The sequence below is a fragment of the Schistocerca nitens genome, chromosome 8 (assembly GCF_023898315.1).
Source record: "Schistocerca nitens isolate TAMUIC-IGC-003100 chromosome 8, iqSchNite1.1, whole genome shotgun sequence".
Lineage (NCBI taxonomy): Eukaryota > Metazoa > Arthropoda > Insecta > Orthoptera > Acrididae > Schistocerca > Schistocerca nitens.
Window position 1 is genome coordinate 330,634,112 of NC_064621.1, and position 16,571 is coordinate 330,650,682.

Sequence of the window (16,571 nt, forward strand, 5' to 3'; positions counted from 1 at the left end):
ATCTTTCAAATGAAATGAAAATGAAAACATTTTTGCGCTATTTACCAAACCCATTCTTTCAAGGAGATGCAGGAGAAGGCTTAGGTATATAGCAGAGATGGGTCGTTTGCGAACTAACGGGTCCAAAGCAACGGCTCACAAAGATGAACGGAACGAGCGAGGAACGAATTCTACGGAACGGTCTTGCATAGTTCACTTCGGTCGCGGATTTCTACTTATAGTTCCCGGTAACGGGAAACGGTGGAATCGTTACCGAACGCCATCTTCCCGCCTGTCTCGGTCTCGGTCTCGCTCGGCCGTACTCGTCCTTCTTCGCGTGGCCACTCGTCGCAGTTCCACTGCCGTCTGCTCATAGTTAGTTCAGTATCGAGTTGTTCGTGTCGTTCGCTTCACACGCCCATTCTAGAGCTGTTTCAAACCTTTTTTGAACTCTGAACTTCTAGTTATTTTCGTATTATATTCAGCGTTCACGATCGGTAAGTAAAATGTATTTTATAATTACGTAAATTACACAGAAATTAAGTGGTATGTAATACATCCATCTTTTCAGGTAACAAAACGGCGTATCAGCTTACTTCACTATTTCGATAAACAGTAGAAGAAATACTTGTAAAAGACAAGATTTTTTGTTATTACACATGCAAAGGATATCGGCAGGGCACGCACGAGTGGCCATTTTCCGTCTTTTTTTGATCCAAGGTGAAAGAGCATGTTCATTGAAGGCAGACCGACTTACAACCGAATGAAGCCCGCGCTTCGTAATCGAGTGTATGGTGTCACATTTTGCAAAGAGAATATGATAACTCCTACAATATTATTTCAGTGGTACAGGGTGGCGCACGAAAAATCGGCCCCGAGACTAGACTGCTCATTGTCGCTTACCAATCGTCATCTATTGTTTCGAAGTTGTTTGCGTTAGCTTATTTGTTATTTCTTCACTGCCTAATTATTACATGTTTACCTATTCTGCTCGTAGCGGTCAACAACTCGTGCGTAATTGGCGAGCAGTCTGTATTCGGGACCGGGTTTTTCGTGCTCCACGTTATATTATTTCCCTGCGATCAGCCACATAACACTACAGTTAGCGAAATGAGATGTTTTGCTGAATCACGAAAATTACAAGTGTGTGAGAAATCTGTTATGAATATAAACTCTGTACTCCAGCGGGTGGGCAAGTTCCCCCTCTTGGCGCCTTCCATCACCTATGCTACTAATTTTTAAGTTTTTATAAGAACCATATACCATGCACAATGAACGGTGAACGAGTAAAAATGAAGGGTTACCAGAAAAGAGTGATCGCCAGTGAACAGTGAACTAGTTCCCAAGGATGAACGACTTCGCCCATCTGTAGTATACAGCAGAAAACTCATTCATGCACATGCCAATAACAGACCTGCTGTACATGGAGTTGTAGTAACGGAAAGGGCTTTCCCACTATAAATGTGATTGTACTAAAATTTTGACTAGTGGACATGCTGCGTGGCCTAGGTCCATACATGTTGCTAGGATGTGGAAAATTTTTGGAAATTTGTGGTAAGGTCTTATAGGACCAAACTGCTGAGGTCATCGGTTCCTAAGCTTACTCACTACTTAATCTAACTTAAACTAACATACACAAAGGACAACACACACACCCATGCCCGAGGGAGGACTCGAACCTCCGACGGGGGGAGCCGCGCGAACGGTGACAAGGCGCCCCTGACCGCTCGGCTACCCCGCGCGGCTAGGATGTGGACATACTCTCATTAATGCCAGATACTACCAGAAAATCAGTATAATGCTTTAATTTTAGGAGATGCAGTGTGTAACATGGCACCATGGATAGCGACACCATTCCAGAATCCACAACAACCTAATGAGGTGGGCTACAAGAGATCTCAGAACCGCAGAATGGAGCCAGTGATTATTTCATTAAATAACAACATTGACTGTGACATTTCAGACATCTGTCGCAGTGATGGAAATGAGGCCAGTGCAGTTCTTCCTTTACCGCCATACAACTGAAGCACAGGCAGATGATTCAGCTGCATGTTCAGAGTGCGTAATTGACAACTGTATGTAGCTACATAATAATATTATAATTTCTTAACTTCTAAAATGTTCATCTTAGGAATTAATCTGCGTCATACACAATACGAGGGCATGCTGAAAGTAACGCCTCCGAATTTTTCATGTGAAAACTCTTTGTTTTATCCTTCACGCGTACATATTTGCAGTCCTCTGGCACTAGAGCGGTCTGAACTCTAGCGTGGAACATAGCGGTGTGTAACGGTGACTATGTCGCTACTTGAAAAACAGCGTGATGTATTCGAGTTTCGAGTTCGAAGAGTTCGTCCACACACGGAGCACCCTCTCCTTCCGCATGGCTATGTCAGGCTGCGCACGAGGGCTGCGACATCTGCAGCAATCCTAAGTTCTGGGTTCATTGTCATCGATTACTTTACATGTAGTCCTGACTTGGCCTCATCCGATTTTCATCTTTTCCCAAAACATAAATAAACACCTTCGGGGACTTTACTTTGATAGTGCCGAAGCGGTGCAAACAGAGAAAGGGCTGTGGCTCCGTCAACAGTCAAACTTCCTACAGTGATGGCATCAACAAAATGATCTGTCGGTGGGAGAATGTGTTCGTCGCCAGAGTGTATTGAGAAATAAATATACAGACATGAAGAACAAGGATGTTGAATGTTAATAACATTTGTTTTATTTAGAAAGCTGTGAGTTTTCACATACAAAAATTCGGAGGCATTATTTTTCAACATGTCTCCTAAATATTGCTGCAGTACTGAGATATTGGTTTTTTTGGGTAGCTTTTGTTTTTTCTCCCAATACCGGTTGACATTTAAGATACGTTTTCTTACAGTGTAAATCTTATTTTTTTTAATTTTTTTTTTACATTGTACGAGGGGTGTCCAGAAAGTAAGTTGCGATCGGTCGTGAAATGAAAACGACTGTGAAAATCCGATAAAGCTTTGCACAGATGTGCTGGGCAGTGTCTCTAGTACGACCCTAGATAGCATCACGTCACTCTTCTCATTTCTGAGATCACAGTGAGCGCGCAAACATGTCTAGAAAATAGTGTCTCCCGCTAAGTACATGGGCCTGGTGAGAAATTTCGCCTGAAGCTATGCAGCCAACATTACATAACTGTCGTCCGGTTTCTTCTTCAAGACAATTCTCAGCCGCATTCTGCAGGGGCAATGAAGACGCTCCTGCATTGCTTTCAATTCGAAATGTTTGATTACCAACAATACAGCCTGTAATAGTCTCCATCTGTTCTTCATCTCTGCTCGCATGAACCGCTGGCTATCAAGACAACATTTTGGCACAGAAAACGAGCTGTAGACCAGCGTAGAGAATTGGCGGAAATCACTGGCGGCTGCCTTCTATGATGAGGGTATTGGAAAGTTGGTACAACGCTACGACAAATGTCTAAGTCAGAACGGCGACTACGTAGAGAAGTAGCTGGAAGGTGTAGCTAACCATTGCAAATAACACATTTCTGATTTTCACTCTGGTTTCCATTTCGCGATCAATCGGAACTTACTTTCTGGACAGCCCTCGTAGATATGTAGGCAGATCAGAAAAATTAATAACTGGTCAGTAACAAATGTGGCGATCTGTTTCCCGTAATAAACCGCAGGGGCGAACGCTTTGGTAGAGTATTTGACGCGCGAGCGGACCGTTGTGCGTCATATTTAACCAAAATCATCTCGTGTTCGGAAACTCTGAGAGAGTTCCGATTGGAGTGGATGAAAATATGATAAATTGTTAAGATTTGTTCCACATAATGTTTTCACCTAATTTCAATACCAAAAAAAAAAATTTCCCGCGTGTAGAAAATTCGGTAACATTGTCATAATATGCACATCCGTAAACTGTCCGTAATTGCCTTAGTAATTTGTTCCCGCACTTAAAACTACAACTGGAACACAGTCCAGAACACACTGATGCTCGTTCCATATTTTTACACCGAATGGTGTGGCAAGAGTGATAGTCTGGAGTGACATTTCTTTTCATTGGAGGAGGCCTTCAGTTGTTATCCGCAGCACCCTTACAGCGTTCGTCAACAATGTTCTATGCCCCATTAAGTTGCTTCATGGGTAGCCATAGTGGGTTTACATTTCAGCAAGACAATGCCCGCTGCACACAACGAGAGTTTCCTCTGCTTGTCTCCGTGCTTGTTAAATCCTACCTTGGCCAGCAAGGTCGTCGGAGCTCTCCCCAATTGAGAACGTTTGGAACAGTATGGGCAGGGCCTACAACTAGCACGGAATTGTGACGATCTAATTCGTCAGCTGAACAGTATTTGACACGATATCCCCCAGGAGGGACATCCAGTAACTCTGTCAATCAATGCCAAGAGGAATAACAACTTGCATAAGAACCAGAGATGAGCCAACGCGTTATTAACTTGCTCAAGCTGTGAATCTATTTCTCTTCAGTAAATTATCCAAATTATCTGAAATTGTAATCATTTGTTTGTCTGTACATGTACATCTACCGATTTTCGTGCTATTCGGGCAATTACGTCTATTCAGTTGTCAGTAAAACAGTCCACCTTATAGGAAATAATGAAATACAACTTTGTTAATTTTGTTTACATAATAAAGAAAGAAATGTTCGATAAAAGCAGACTAGGCTAAAAACTTTGAGAGTTTACTTAAAAACATTTCGATATTGTACTATTTCGTTGCCGGCCGCGGTGGTCTAGCGGTTCTAGGCGCTCAGTCCGGAACCGCGCGACTGCTACGGTCGCAGGTTCGAATCCTGCCTCGGGCATGGATGTTTGTGATGTCCTTAGGTTAGTTAGGTTTAACTAGTTCTAAGTTCTAGGGGACTAATGACCTCAGAAGTTGAGTCCCATAGTTCTCAGAGCCCTTTGAACCTTTTACTATTTCGTAAAATGTAATTTCCAAAATATTCCCCCTTTATTGAAATGTCTTTGTAAAACTTAGCTATTTTAACAGATTTTTTCTAAGAACACCACCATGAAGATTACGTACTAATGTATACGATAATAGTGACGGTTTTGACGCCAAGGAAACTTCCTGTAACCAGATGTATTGATACCCATGAGGACTGTATGCAGCAGTTCACCTTAATTATTTTGACATGCACTTTTTTTTATACGGTTTTGTTAAATCGTAGGTGACTTAGGGATAGTCATTTGACCGAATGTGGTTGTCTGTGGTGGTTTCGTGATTCCGTTCTTTAACTAGAATACCTCGTCATCATCCTGTACTACTCATTGCTGCGACCGGTTCTCCGCCGTATTATTGAGGAACGGAGTGCGTCCATATACGCAGCCCATATACTGTGGCTGTCACACCACCTGTAAATGAACACAGTATGTCAAAGAGCACCTGACGCGCGCAATTTTACTCTGATTTTCCTTTTGTTTATGTGCGTTTCACAGTCATCAGCTTGTAAACATCCCATTTCATTCAGCGCTGGAGTACTCAATGCCTGCTCATCTTCTGCAACTACTTCTGTCAGTGAACAGTATCACGATATCTTGTCTATGACTAACAGCTTCCCCACTTGCTGCAGTATGCCACACTCATGGTTTTCCTAAATCACACGGTTTCCTATGAAAACATCATCGTCGATTTCCGTCCTCTTCCATGCCAGGTCCGAGCATATCTTTAGTCTCTAATGGTCACTTCGCCAACGGGAGATGAACACGAATGTTCTTTTTCCTACGATGAAGATCGCATTGCGCGAAGTACTTTTTTCTATTCAAGAAAACTATCGTAAACAATCCATTATATAATTGTTTCGCCTATTCACCCCTTACTTACCTTGCCTAGGTACATTTCAGGACAAACTACAAGTTAATATCGTATAGTCGTACTTACCTTTTTCAATGGCAACAGTCACGCCCAAGACTATGGGCACTTTGGATCAAGTATGTTTTTAATTTCATTTCCAAATACGCGTTGTTAGCGCAAGTAAAACTACTGTACGTAATTTATTCACATCAGAACAAAAGCAGACACTTAATCTAGCATCTTAAAAACTATGGTTGGTTGAAATAAATATTTCTAACATCCGAGTACAGACAGTGCCGTGAATTGCACGTTCTCACACATTGTGAGCAAATCGAATAATATTACAATAGGTAATTATTTAAATAAAAACTTTTTTCATTGTAAGACTTTTTAACACGAGTCAAGAATGTAAAATAATTTTCACTAACGCCATGCAGATTCCTAACCCCGTAAAGATAGTACCGAAAATGTGTGCGTATGAACTTTTTATAGCTATGAAAATGTTTGAAGAATTTGAAACGAAAAAGGTGGGGCATGTCCAATAGATAATAGCAAGGAGGTGAATTATTCATGCATCAGTTGTATATTGTGTGCTTTCCACGTTTTTAGTTTTAAATTCTTCAATAGCTATTAAAAATTCACAAGCTCAAGTTTTAAGGACTACCTGTATGGAGTTGGGAATATGTATGGAGCTAGGAGAAATTATTTTATACCTCTTAGTGCGTTTTATAAACATTTTATTGAAAGATTGTTTATTTAAACTATTATTTTCTTTCTTTTGTCTTGTGTTTGTCAAATTTTTCGATAGATTTCGAACATTTTGATGAGCTGACAACATGTAAATTTCTGGATTCTTTCAGTTTGTCGTCATCCTCCTTCTACTATTATATGACGAAGAGACCTCGAAGGTAAAACTTTTAGAGAATCTAGCTCACACGGGGACTTAGCAGCAACCGTTCTTACGACGAAAGATTCGCAAGTGGAACAGGAAATGGCAGTGGTACATAACGTATCCTCCGCCACACACCAGACACGAAAGCGGGTTATTATTGCATTGACATCGAGCTATGAGCTAGTTTGGAAGTTGCAAGTCTCTGCCTCATGGGGAATTTAGTTTAAAATAAATTGCAAAATTTGTACCGAACGAACAAACAAGAAGCCGTGTTAAAATTAAGTGCAATGTAGTCGTGAAACACATAAAAATGGCAGTATTTCCTCTGCTGAGTATGTGTGTACTCTACAGTTTCATTTAAATTCTATTACTTGTATATATAATAGCCATATAATATTTAATATTCTTATAATGATATTTCAATCAGTTCAACATAATCTGATTGTATTTTAAGGTTAAGTAATTCACGCATAAAAGAAGTCGCTTACAAAACACTTGTTCGACCGGTTCTTGAGTATTGTTCATCAGTCTGGAAGCCTTACAAGGTTGGATTGGCAGAAGAGATGCAGAAGATCCAACGAAGAGCGCCGCGTTCCGTCACGGGATCGTTTAGTCGGCGTGAAAGCGTTACAAACGTGGTCACCAAATTCCAATGTCAGGCGCTACAAGAGAGGCGTTATGCATCACGGGGAAAAAAGAGCAACGTATTACTTCCATCCATACACATCTCGCGAAAAGAGAATACCAGGGAAGTTAGAGGCCTTATCAGTCAATCTTCCCACGCGCCATTCTTCTTATGCACATGGAACAGGGAAAGCAGGAAGGTACGAGGTGTGTGAGAAAACTAATGAGACTGATCTTTTATTTTTTCCAAACAACAATATTGCCCCCTTCAAAATACACTCCTGGAAATGGAAAAAAGAACACATTGACACCGGTGTGTCAGACCCACCATACTTGCTCCGGACACTGCGAGAGGGCTGTACAAGCACTGATCACACGCACGGCACAGCGGACACACCAGGAACCGCGGTGTTGGCCGTCGAATGGCGCTAGCTGCGCAGCATTTGTGCACCGCCGCCGTCAGTGTCAGCCAGTTTGCCGTGGCATACGGAGCTCCATCGCAGTCTTTAACACTGGTAGCATGCCGCGACAGCGTGGACGTGAACCGTATGTGCAATTGACGGACTTTGAGCGAGGGCGTATAGTGGGCATGCGGGAGGCCGGGTGGACGTACCACTGAATTGCTCAACACGTGGGGCGTGAGGTCTCCACAGTACATCGATGTTGTCGCCAGTGGTCGGCGGAAGGTGCACGTGCCCGTCGACCTGGGACCGGACCGCAGCGACGCACGGATGCACGCCAAGACCGTAGGATCCTACGCAGTGCCGTAGGGGACCGCACCGCCACTTCCCAGCAAATTAGGGACACTGTTGCTCCTGGGGTATCGGCGAGGACCATTCGCAACCGTCTCCATGAAGCTGGGCTACGGTCCCGCACACCGTTAGGCCGTCTTCCGCTCACGCCCCAACATCGTGCAGCCCGCCTCCAGTGGTGTCGCGACAGGCGTGAATGGAGGGACGAATGGAGACGTGTCGTCTTCAGCGATGAGAGTCGCTTCTGCCTTGGTGCCAATGATGGTCGTATGCGTGTTTGGCGCCGTGCAGGTGAGCGCCACAATCAGGACTGCATACGACCGAGGCACACAGGGCCAACACCCGGCATCATGGTGTGGGGAGCGATCTCCTACACTGGCCGTACACCACTGGTGATCGTCGAGGGGACACTGAATAGTGCACGGTACAACCAAACCGTCATCGAACCCATCGTTCTACCATTCCTAGACCGGCAAGGGAACTTGCTGTTGCAACAGGACAATGCACGTCCGCATGTATCCCGTGCCACCCAACGTACTCTAGAAGGTGTAAGTCAACTACCCTGGCCAGCAAGATCTCCGGATCTGTCCCCCATTGAGCATGTTTGGGACTGGATGAAGCGTCGCCTCACGCGGTCTGCACGTCCAGCACGAACGCTGGTCCAACTGAGGCGCCAGGTGGAAATGGCATGGCAAGCCGTTCCACAGGACTACATCCAGCATCTCTACGATCGTCTCCATGGGAGAATAGCAGCCTGCATTGCTGCGAAAGGTGGATATACACTGTACTAGTGCCGACATTGTGCATGCTCTGTTGCCTGTGTCTATGTGCCTGTGGTTCTGTCAGTGTGATCATGTGATGTATCTGACCCCAGGAATGTGTCAATAAAGTTTCCCCTTCCTGGGACAATGAATTCACGGTGTTCTTATTTCAATTTCCAGGAGTGTAGTTCCATTCGACTGGTATAAACCAGTGAAGTCGTTGTTCCCAGTCTTGGTAGCAGCGTTGAAAGACTTCAACTGGTAAGGCCTTTTAAATGTCGGTCACATTCTTTTGAATGTTTTCCAGAGTCCCAAAATGACGCCATTTTAAGCCATATTTCAATTTCTGGGAAATAAAAAAGTCACAAAGACTCAGACCTGATGAATAGGGGGGGGGGGGCTGCAGAATAACCGGAAAGCCTTTTGAGGTTAAAAATCTATGTGGCCGTGTGGCATCGGGCGTTGTCATGACGCAACGTACACTTCTCTGAAATGTTCAGTCTCATTCGATTCACCCTTTTCCTGATCCTTGACAAGACATCTTTGGAAAACACCTATCGTTAGATTGTCTTGGAGGAACAATCTCACAAGAGCACGCACAAGTTCGACGTTTTCGTCGGTTTTTGAAGCTGAAGGTCTAAAAAACCTAAACTACACTCCGTCCGAACAGGCCTTGGAAGGCCCAACAGGACCGACCGGCCGCCGTGTCATCATCAGCCCACAGGTGTCACTGGATGCGGATATGCAGGGGCATGTGGTCAGCACACCGCTCTCCCAGCCATAAGTCAGTTTATGAGACCGGAGCCGATACTTCTCAATCAAGTAGCTCCTCAGTTTGCCTCACAAGGGCTCGGTGCACCCCGCTCGCCAACAGCGCTCGGCAGACCGCATCGTCACCCTTCCAAAAAATGATTTATGCTAGCGAAAACCTTGCGTTCTTTATAAGGGATGTTTCCCATAAGCATGTTTCAACTTTTCAGAGGTCACACGTCCGGATTCCCCAAGTTTAAGCCAAAACTTGATGGCACAACGTTGCTCTAAAACCCGCTGTTCCATTCTCATAACACACGACAAAAATACGACTTCACTGGTGGAGCTCTCAAAAATCACTTGATGGCTATACGGAGCTGGAACTCGGACTGAGTATCTGGAAGGGGTGAACACACCGGTGTATGCAAGCAGAACAACTCAGAGTTGCCAGATCGCTCGCAGTGTTGCCAGTCTCATTATTTTTCCCACACACCTCGTATAGTGGTACCAGAAGTATCTCCGTCATACACTATAATTTGGTTTGTGGAGTGTAAATGTAGATCTAGTTATCCAGGTGAGTATACCCGGGTATTCCGACGGTCTGCTTTGACTTCAGGAGCTCTCATTTACAGTACATATTATTTCGAAATATCACATGCGGGGTAAATTATTTAACAAAGTAGTTCCCCCACAAACCCTATTATTAGGCACGGATAACGGCATTCCTATATTCGAATATCTGAAAGTGTGAATGGGTTTCATGTCTTGATATTCAGGATGTCTATCTATGCGCCGGCCGGGTGGCCGAGCGGTTCTAGGCGCTACAGTCTGGAACCGCGCGACCGCTACGGTCGCAGGTTCGAATCCTGCCTCGGGCATGGATGTGTGTGATGTCCTTAGGTTAGTTAGGTTTAAGTAGTTCTAAGTTCTAGGGGACTGATGACCTCAGAAGTTAAATCCCATAGTGCTCAGGGCCATTTGAACCATCTATGTATGCATCGTGTTATGTCTGAATCAAACCAGAAAATACCAATATACAATATGCTGTAGTTACCGATGTACGTCATGAAACATTTGGATTTGCTATTAATATGACGTAATTTGCGGTTAGTCGTTAAAAGAGCTACGATCGACAGCAGCCGAGCAATTGTCGACCCAGTGCAGGAAATTTAACTTCAATGATAAATGGCGGTGACACATGGAATGCGGCAGATTTATAAAATTATATCACAACAGCCATATAGCATCGCAGTTGTCCTGAAACAGAAAAGACCAACATTACGATTTCGCAACCTATTCCGCCTATAAGGTCTTTTGTTAATGTTTAAACGGTGTCGTTACTTCATAAGGCTCTAAGTATGCTGAACACTACTTTCTCTGCACTAAACCTTTGTTTGTTTGCCCCACAGGGGAAGTACTGTTCGAAGCAAGTGACTACTTCAAAATCCGAGAGCACCGGTATGAACATTTCGTCCGTCTTAAAGATGGTGGTAACCACCGTATGTTCCAACTACCTGCACAATGGCACCAAGATGGAGGTGCCCGAAGGTAAGGTGGCTATAGCCTAGATAAGCGACAAATTACTACGACTTTCTTAGCAGCTTACCGATTAGATTCGCAACATGGTTGATGAAGAATGACTGGTATCGTATTCATAAATGTGAGATTATGCCTTCATTTACTTCCGTTACGTAGCATTCGAAAAAAACAATGGTTTTATTGAAATGCATAAGTTTTGTTTCGTTGTGATGAAACCTCTCCTGCGATTGTATGCGACCTGTGGTAGTAATCGAAGACACGCTGACAGCTGCGAACCACCGGCATCCTTCCATGCTTGATGTCTTCCCCGACGGCGATGCCAACATTCAGCAGTAATTGTCGGTGTCTCGGAACCAGAACAGTGGTTTGAGGAGTACTACAGTGAACTCACGGTGATGTCTCGGCGACCAAATTTGCCCAATGCAAATCCTATGAAACCCACCTGCGTAGCTATCGGGCGCCATCACTGCGTAAGCAAATCAGCGGCTGTTTATTTACAAGAATTACATGACTTGTGCGTAGACATCTAATGTCACATAGCTCCACAAATCTACCAACAAATTGTCGGATCCCTGATATTCAGAATCAGTGATGTATTTCGTTCCAAACACGGACAAATAAGCTACTGAGCAGATGGCCATAATGTTTTGACTCGTTAGTGTAGCACTAAATCTTTGCCACACAGTGGTTTATTGGCAGTGAATTCTCTTTTACATACAGTTCTATTCTTATCATTTGTTCTGGATGACGACAATTACAAATTTGAAACACTATACTGCGCAATAGACATTTTACCACAGACACTATTAACAGATGAGAAACATTTTTGAAGTATCAAGGTAACAACACACAATAATCCTTTTTCTGGCAGTCAGGAGTATTTGTGTTATCAATAAAGACTGATTAAAACTGATTAGGAACAGGTCTCGAACCTAGGCCCTTCCGTGCCGCCTTCAGCTCTCGAGTAATGGTCTGAGTGCGATGCCTGTTCTGGCACATAGTTTTAATCTGCCAGTGAGATCACATCAGCTAACTGTGAAGGACTCGTCCACGAAATCGGTGTTATGCTGTCGACATCACTTGAATCACACAGTGGAAAATGCATAAAGCAATAATGAATTTCCAATTTACTCGAACAAATGACGAAGTAATTTATGTTGTAAGGCTAGCGTAAAATCAGATTAGTTCTAATGCCAATAAAAATATTCGACCTTTACCTTTACCTTTTCTGTTCCGAAAGAACAGACACCATATCCATATAAGTATATACTTCTGGCAGTACCGACCATGACCTTCTTCTTCTGTGCCGATGCACACATATTCCCCGAACTCTTAAGGGACTTGGAAGAATGTCTTCCACGAGTAATTAGTGCGTTGGGGTGGGACACTAAGAATGTAGTGTGTGGACATTCAAGGTGAGAATGTGGGTCTCGCGGGAGGCGTGCGCGAGATAATCCCTGCAGTCGCCCTATCCACTGTGCCCTCGGTGGCTCAGACGCCGGCACGGTAGCTCAGCGTGTTCGGTCAGAGAGCTGTTTGGCCTCTGTAATAAAAAAACTGAGTCCAAGGATCAACAAACGAACTTGACTGGATGTCATGTGACATACACAACGATCAAACACGATAAAAAAAAAGGGGGATAGAGCGTCTGCCATGTAAGCAGGAGATCCCGGGTTCGAGTACCGGTCGGGGCACACATTTTCACCCGTCCCCGTTGATCTATATCAACGCCCGTCAGCAGCTGACGGTATTAATATAATTATAATTTTCTGCGCTAGGTGAGCCGGATCCCGGATGCATCCTTCGAACACCGAAGCTAATGGAGGGGAAGACTATCAGAATAGGGACGTTGGAAGTAAGTAATCGTCTACATTTGGAATGTTTTATAAATATTTATTTGCTACTTTCCACTTGACAAACTGTCAAGGCATAAATTCTACGTGTTACTAACTTCTCTTCCTCGTTTTCTTTTCTTTACGTGATTTTCTCTGTTAAAAGTTATATCTGTACTTATACATTCGGAAGCGATATTCTTTCTCTTTTTATTTCTGATATGACGAGTGCCCGCCTCATCCTGAGCCTACTGTTCTTTCTCTTGTGTTTCAGAATCCTCCGTTGACGCTGACCAATAATACTGACGGCGCTCTGGTTGGACAAGGAGTCATTTTTGAGATAGTGGATATTCTGAAGCATAAGTTGGGCTTCAGCTACGAAGTGGTGAAGCCGGAGTCAAACATACTAGGAGACGAAAATCACGGAATCATTGGTCTTGTGCACAAGAAGGTAAGCATTAAGTTATTATGAATAGTTACAACCACTATTTATACCCTATCAGAAGAATAGAAAATATTATTTTTTGGAAATCGTAGTAATTCGTGAGTTGGTATCCTTGACGCGTTATCGAATCAGTTAACGTAGAGGAAGGTATGAGTGGTCATAAGTCTATGTTAGCTACTACGAGCACGTGTTTTACAAGGCATGTTTGGATAGGTAGGAAAATAGTTTTGCTTAGCGAGGCTGACAAGACTGCAGAGTATGTGAGCGGTCAGCGCCACATATTTGGTTCTGAGGACGAAGATGTGGAGCACAAGCGGGAAAAGCTCAAAACCAGCGTTCAGTATGCCTTAGACCAGTATATTCCGAGCAAAGTCGTAAGGTACGGGAAAGACCCGTGATTTAATAGCTGTGTTATAAAACTACTAAGTAACCAAAGAGAGCGTCATCACAGATTCAAGAGAAGTCAGAACCTAGCTGAATATAAAAGTTGAACTAAGTGAAAACCAAAGTAAGAAGAGCTTTCAGTGACTTTGAAAGTAAAATTTTGTCAACCGATCTGAGTGAAAACGTTAAAAGGTTTTGCTCCTACGCAAAAAACAGTAAGCGGTTCAAAATCTTCTATTCATTCATTCAGCGACTATAGAGGCACCGAAACTGAAGATAACAGAGAGAGGGCAGAAATACTGAATTCGGTCTTCCAAAATTGTTTCGCCGCGCAAGATCGTAACATGATCCCTCCTTCCCTTCTTCATACGGACGTCGAAATGGCAGATACTGAGATGAACGATCGCAGAGCAGAAAAGCAAGCACATTCGCTAAGTAGTGCAAAGGCATCTAGACCACATGAGATACCTACACTCATGCTCATAAATTAAGGATAATTCCAGATTGTGGTGCCGCAAAACGCAGCACTACACAAAACTCGCCCTAATAGCATAGGCACATAGGGAACACACACGACAGAGATCCGTACGTCCGCGGTGTTGGTGATAAGTTGAGAAGACCGCCCCGAAACACTTGTGCTACAAAACGCCACTGTTTACTGCGCATGTACCCCGACATTAATATGGGATATGATCACCATGCACACGTACACAGACCGCACAACTGGTTGGTATATTCTGGATCAGGTGGTCGAGCAGCTAGTGGGGTATAGCTGCACCAGTGCCTGTTGGAGCTCCTGAAGTGTCGTAGGGGTTTGAAGACGTGCAGCGATACGTCGACCGATAGCATCCCAGACGTGCTCGATGGCGTTTAGGTCTGGAGAACAGACAGGCCACTCCATTCGCCTGATATCTTCTGTTAAAGGTACTCCTCCACTATCGCAGCTCGGTGGGGCCGTGCGTTATCATCCAACAGGAGGAACATGGGACCCACTGCACCCCTGAAAAGGCGGACATATTGGTGCAAAATGACGTCCCGATACACATGACCTCTGCGTCAAGGACATGCAGGGGTGTACGTGCACCAATCGTAATCCCACCCCACACCATCAAACCACCACCTCCATACAGGTCCCTTTCAAGGACATTAAGGGGTTGGTATCTGGTTCCTGGTTCACGCCAGATGAAAACCTGGCGAGAATCACTGTTCAGACTATACCTGCACTCATCCGTGAACATAACCTGGGACCACTGTTCCGATGACCACGTACTGTGTTCTTAACACCAGGCTTTACGGGCTCTCCTGTGTCCAGGGGTCAGTGGAATGCACCTTGCAGGTCTCCAGGCGAATAAACCATGTCTGTTCAGTCGTCTGTAGACTGTGTGTCTGGAGACAACTGCTCCAGTGACTGCGGTAAGGTCCCGAGCAAGGCTACCTGCAGTACTCCGTGGCCGTCTGCGGGCACTGATGGTGAGATATCGGTCTTCTTGTGGTGTTGTACACTGTGGACGTCCCGTACTGTAGCGCCTGGACACGTTTCCTCTCTGCTGGAATCGTTGCCATAATCTTGAGATCACACTTTGTGGCACACGGAGGATCCGTGCTATGACCTGCTGTGTTTGACCAGCCTCCAGTCGTCCTAGTATTGTACCTCTCATAACGTCATCAATATGTGTTCATTGAGCCAGTTTCAACACACAGTCACCACTAGCACGTCTGAAAACGTCTGCGCACTTACTGGCTGCACCGCACTCTGACATGCATCAACCCACCTCTGCGTATGTGGACTGCTGCCAGCGCCACCGTGCGACGACCGCAGTTCAGATGCACCTCATGGTCATACCCCGAGGTGATTTAAACCCGCAAACCGCCCACCAGAGCCTTGTTTCGCCATGTATTAGCATTATCCTTAATTTATGAACATGAGTGTATAAGATTCTACAAAGACTGTGAGAAAGAACTGCTCCCCTTCTAGCAACATTGTATTCTAGCAACATTCTATTGTATATTAAGTATGATAATATACAATAACATCTCCCTGTACATCAATGACACCTTCAAGGACACCACTTTTTTTGGACCATACATTAAGTCTCTCATTCACGTTGATCTTCCTCCTGTTCCTCGTGTACAAAGAAAATGGCTTGTCAGTTGTAATGACTGCAGTACCATAACTCTTGTTAGGAATAGAAAACGTACGAAAGCTTATAATGTCTCTATCATTATAGCTCTCCAATCCTCCAAAGGCTGAATCTCCTCCTCGTAGTATAGCGATTGTAAACCATGAATTACCACTAACAACCTCTGTAGTAGTAGAAGAGAAATTAATCTTGCAGCCTACAAAAGTAATCGGACCTCCAAGTAGTTGTTGTTGTGCAGTCTGCTTCGGTTTAAGATCAAATGTATCTACATTCTTGTAGATCGGTAGTCTCGATCTTCTGGTATATCTTCTCCTTCGCTAAGGCTGTCTGTACTGTGTGGCTGCCTCGAGTCGAATGAGCTGTCTTCACTTAACCACTGCAGCTACGAAAGGCGGGTGACCTTGAACGGGACTTAGTCGCTGGCGAGTCAGTAGCTGAGGATCGCGCTCTAGTTCTAACTAAGCGCGATCCGCTGCTAAAGGGTACTTCCGGTCGGGCAACGCCCATCCGGCCTGGCGCTGATTGGCTGCTGCGTGTTCTTATCAGCAGCGGCGTCAGCCGCTGCGTCATAGCCCGCATGAAGGGGGCCCGCACCCATTGCTGAGGCAGCTGCACGCTCATTCGACTCGAGGCAGCCGCACAGTACAGACAGCCATGCCTTACCGAAGGAGAAGATA

General features: G+C 44.5%; 1 protein-coding gene across 1 annotated transcript in view; it reads left to right on the plus strand.

Moving 5' to 3' along the window:
• The first annotated feature begins 344 nt into the window (after positions 1 to 344).
• LOC126198932 (ionotropic receptor 93a) overlaps positions 345 to 16,571 on the plus strand; it is a 151,910-nt gene continuing 135,683 nt past the window's right edge. The window contains exons 1-4 of the mRNA XM_049935570.1: positions 345 to 476; positions 10,963 to 11,101; positions 12,871 to 12,947; positions 13,199 to 13,375. Coding sequence (XP_049791527.1) covers positions 11,014 to 11,101; positions 12,871 to 12,947; positions 13,199 to 13,375 — 342 coding nt within the window. The 5' untranslated portion in view covers positions 345 to 476; positions 10,963 to 11,013. The remainder of the gene's footprint in view (positions 477 to 10,962; positions 11,102 to 12,870; positions 12,948 to 13,198; positions 13,376 to 16,571) is intronic.